Source organism: Penaeus japonicus, unplaced genomic scaffold (assembly GCF_977035675.1).
Source record: "Penaeus japonicus unplaced genomic scaffold, GWHDUDI00000001_assembly GWHDUDI00000019, whole genome shotgun sequence".
NCBI classification, from domain to species: domain Eukaryota; kingdom Metazoa; phylum Arthropoda; class Malacostraca; order Decapoda; family Penaeidae; genus Penaeus; species Penaeus japonicus.
Genome location: NW_028234421.1, coordinates 3,807,696 through 3,812,695, shown reverse-complemented (window position 1 = coordinate 3,812,695; position 5,000 = coordinate 3,807,696). Strand labels below are relative to the sequence as shown.

The window sequence follows — 5,000 nt, the reverse complement described above, 5'->3', positions numbered from 1 at the left end:
CCCCTTAAACTGGACCTTCCACAGCCTTCACCATCGTGTCTCGAAATGTCCACGAGAATAACAATAATAATAATCATCGTTCTGAAAATCTCAAGAAGCTACAGCCATAAAGAGGACAAGCCAAAGCCACCATAAAAGTACTCTATTACCAAATCCATAAAAATCATGCCACGGCTCCCTCGTTCCTCGGTGCCATAAAAGTGTCAAAGGAAGATTTGTTCAGCGTTCATAAGCAGCGAATTATTAAAAAAAAAAAAAAATTAAACTGATTCTGTCACTCTAAACGACCCCTCTTTTCCAAAACTTAAACCATTGATAAACATCTAACTTCATTTTACATTCCTATGTATCAACCTCTAAATATATCTCACGAACTTTTAACTTCGTAATATTATTTCATTGATAAAAAAGAAGAACGATCTCAGCTTTCCCTTTTGAGAAAATAAAAGAGGTTTTGAGAAGTCGAGGAAAGAGTAGAGATGAGCGTTACACAAGGCAATCGATATAGCCCCCTTTCCCCCCTCCCCCCCCTCTCCCCTTCCCTCCCCCTAATGCTACTTTCCGACTATTCTTCAACACGGGGGCGACCTACATTGCCTCGTGTGTGTGTGTGTGTCCATATAGGTCTCTTGGGTCTTGTAGCAGCCTCTTATTTCTCTCTCTCTCGATGTTCCTCTTTATCATGTTATTTCTCTCTGATTCTCTCTCTCTTTCTCTCTCTCTCTCTGATTCTCTCTCTATATATTTATCTCTCTCCATCTATTCATCTCTCTCTATCTCTCTCTCTCTCTCTCTCTCTCTCTCTCTTTCTTCTCTATCTATCTATTTATCTCCCTGTCTCTCTGTCTCTGTCTCTCTCTCTCTCTCTAAATTTTCCGCAATATAAGTCCCAGGGATATAATATTTCTGTGTCAATTCCATACACAGTCAAATGATAATATTTCATGATTTTTTTGTGTTTCAAAAATGGCAAACCTGTTTAACATTTTTTATTTTTTTTTGTGTGGGGGGGGTGTACTGTTGAGCTGGACACGACAGTGAAGTTTTGTAGAACAAAACCCGTTTCTAAATGTAGGGAGTTATACTACTGGTAGAATTATTTTTATAACAACAGTAGCGAGACTCACTAATAACTAAAAATAATTAGAATAATGACGACAACGACGGTGGTGGTGATGATGATAATGAAGGTAATGATGATGATGGTGATCACAAATAAAGATAATATTAGATACAGCAAACCCAACGTTTGGACCACCGCATTTGAACCCTGTGATAACAACACCATCGCAAAATACAACGTCATCATGACGCTTCAGATTTATGTAATCGCATGGTATGAGAGAGAGAGAGAGAGAGAGAGAGAGAGAGAGAGAGAGAGAGAGAGAGAGAGAGAGAGAGAGAGAGAGAGAGAGAGAGAGAGAGAGAGGAGGAAAGAGAAGAGAGAGAGAGAGAGAGAGAGAGAAGGAGGGAGAGAAGGACGGAGGGAGGGAGGGAGGGAGAAAGAGAGAGAGAGGGGGAAGGAGGGAGGGAGGGAGGGAGAAAGAGAGAGATATAGATAGATAAAGTGGAAGAGAAAAGGCAAGAATGAAAAGAAACCGAGAGACAGACAAGGAGACAGATCGATATATAGATGGATACAAAAAAAAAAAAAAAAAAAAAAAAAAAAAAAAAAAAAAAAAAAACGGAGAACCATACCGCATGACTCCCCCCTGCCCACCTCCTACGCCCCCCCCTCCTCCCCCAACCTGAGGGACCCACGACTACAACCCACAGTACACCTGGCATTTTCCTTCGTAATTAAGAGGCAAATGCACACTCCCATCCCTGTAAGTTGGCCCAAGTAAAAAAAAAAAAAAAAAAAAAAAAAAAAAAATATAATAATAATAATAAAATAATGAGAATAAATTATAACAGCTTATTCAATTAATTATGAATAGAAAGATTTTTTTTCAGGGAAAAAATAACTATCTTTTAATAAAGACTGTAACGGTTATATAACGATTGTGATGATAGTCTGAGTTATATAAATAATTATATGAAAATTATCATTCTTACTTTTATTAATGACATAATCAGAATTATCATTATTTTTGGTTGCTTTTGCTATTTTGATCATCATTATTCATATCATCATTATTGTAATTATTATTCTACTGCAAACAACTATCACTGATGTTCAATATAATTAATATCGTACTAACATTATCAATATCATTGCTATCATTAATATCATAACCATCATTATCAATACCATTATCAATACCATTAGCATTTGAGTGTTATTATCATTATCATTATTGATAGTAGTAGTATCATTATTATCATCATTATCAATTCCACCACTGTTATTATAAATTTTACCATTCCTTTTGCCATGACTATTCTTATTATCATAAATACAAATATAACCTTATCACTCACTGTTTCTAGCTTATCAACATCCCTCTTATTATTGTGATTCGAGACGTTATGTCATTACCTATATTACTCCTGTCACTATCATTAATATCATCAGCACCACTACAACCACCATCGTCATCATCATCATCATCACTATCATCGTTATCATCTTCATCTTCTTCTTCTTCTTCTTCTTCTTCTTCTTCTTCCTCCCCTTCCTCCTCCTCCCTCCCCTCCCCCTCCTCCTCATCCCCCCTTCCCCTTCCCCTCCTCCTCATCCCCCCTCCTCTCCTCCTCCTCCTCCTCCTCATCCCCTCCCCTCCCCACCCTCCTCCTCCTCCTCCCCCTCCCTCTCCCCCTTATCCCCTCCCCTCCTCCTCCTCGTTACCAATAATCAGGAACATCACCATCATTTTTATCCTCAATACCGTTACCAACATCACAGACATCACCCACCAAAACTAACAACGTGTTTCATAGCAGCAGCAACCAGAAAACACCCTCCTTTGCCAACCGTCTACCCTTACGTATGGTAGGCCTACTTCAATCATCTCGTTTTGTGATGATATTCACTGATATCGTATTGTCATTAAGAGTAGATATAATGATATTGATCATGATAATGGTACTAGTATTGGTGATGATGAGGGGTCTTATCACTATTGCTGGAATGAAATGGTGGTGATGGGGTGAGGGATGGGGATGGGGATTGTGGTGTTGGTGGTGATGAAAATGGTGATGGTGGTGATGATGAAAATGATGTTAATGATGATGAAAATGATGGTGATGATGATGACAAAATGATACTAATGATGATGAAAATGATGGTGATGATGATAATGATGGTAATAAGCAATGAAACACAAATCATAATATTACTCCTAAAACTACGAATTCAAATAAAATAAAAACTGTTACCACCCTCTTTCTAATTACAATCACCATAACCATCATCATCATCAGAATAACTGCGAAAAATCATCTTCACTATAAGCACCATCACAGCAAGACTTCCCAGCCACGTCTACACTACACTACCAAAATCCGATTTTATGACGTCATCATTATCATCACACTAGTAGAACCTTATCACAAAATAACTAGGATCAAAAGTGAACCTCTTAACACTACTAATCACTTTTGTCACCATCACTGTCATTATCACTGTAATTACGCCAAGCACCACTATAAGCTTGTCACTGTTATCATGACAGAATGACAAGTCTCGATCTCGAAAATGACTATTCAATTTACATCTATATAATCACAATATTCACCACAAAAAAAATATTAAAATAATCATTATATGTATAGTGTGTGTATGCATGTCTACATGAACGTATATAGAGAGACGGTTACACGAGACTATCTGAAATTGCAAAACACAAAAACAACAATTCGATCAACTGGGTAAAGATCTGACCATTCTAGCTTTCCATATCGTAATTCTATCAAAGACAATTTTATCCTTCCCATGTGGGCTTAAAATACGGATCAATTTTATTATCCCTCTTTGCAAGTTGATTCACCACAGAGGCTTGTTTATACTTCAATATTTTTTTTTTATTTCTCTCTCTCTCTCTTTCTCTCTCTTTCTGAGGTCACCACATATACAAACACTATATTGCTTTTTATTGTTATTATTATTGTTTTTTAACACTTTCGATGTGTGTCTTCTACCTGTATATTATTTTCAACAGATCGACCCGTATTTCCGTCCCGCATACATCTACCACTCGGATAATTTTAAACAACTTTAAATGCATTGCAATACGAAGTCCGTGCACACAACAACCACGTCGACTTTTCTTCCTTAAGCTCTGCGTTGCAAAGAAAATATACGCAAAACACTTCCGGCTCTTCGCCACGACCTACAGCTGCGAATTTATTACGTTTCCTCCGAACCCCAGAACCCCAGAACCTCAGAACCTCAGAACCTCAGAACCGTGACAGGTCTCTACGGGTTCGAGAAGTGAAGGAATCAAGTGATCTGGATGTGGTGGCACTTAAGAGCGAGGAATGAGAGAGAGAGAGAGAGAGAGAGAGAGAGAGAGAGAGAGAGAGAGAGAGAGAGAGAGAGAGAGAGAGAGAGAGAGAGAGAGAGAGAGAGAGAGAGAAATAGAGAAAGAGAGAGAGAGAGATAGAAAGAGAGAGAGAGACAGATAGTGAGAGAAAGAGAACGAGAGAGAGAGAGAGAGAATCGAGGAATCAAGTGGTCTGAGTTTGGTGCCACTTAGTGAGTGAGAGCGGATGTCAGTGCCACGGAGCCACGTATCACTAAAGTTGCCCCATCCTGCTCGGCTGTTTCCTTTGCTGTCGAGCCAGAAACAGCTGTGGTGCTTGCCCTGGTGCTCTCGAACAGCTTGGTGTTTACGGCTGTGAAGGCTGTGTCAGGGTGTTTAAGGGGCCTAGTGGAACATGCCAGACATTAAAATCGATGTCAAGAGTCTTTTCCTCGACCAAAGACGAAAAAGACCCGATATCCGTACCAAAGCCGGTCTCCTTACCCCTCTCCCGCCGCTCGATATATTCGGCGGCCTGGAGAAGCACAGCCAAGCTCATATTTGTAGTTATTATAAATAAATCCACGTGAATGC

The 5,000-nt window shown here is 39.2% G+C and overlaps 1 protein-coding gene across 1 annotated transcript in view; it reads right to left on the bottom strand.

The window, feature by feature from the left end:
- LOC147469742 (max dimerization protein 3-like) overlaps positions 1–5,000 on the bottom strand; it is a 5,464-nt gene that overhangs the window by 391 nt on the left and 73 nt on the right. The window contains exon 1 of the mRNA XM_086547213.1: positions 4,893–5,000. This exon is cut by the window's right edge and continues 73 nt beyond it. Coding sequence (XP_086403339.1) covers positions 4,893–4,965 — 73 coding nt within the window. The 5' untranslated portion in view covers positions 4,966–5,000. The remainder of the gene's footprint in view (positions 1–4,892) is intronic.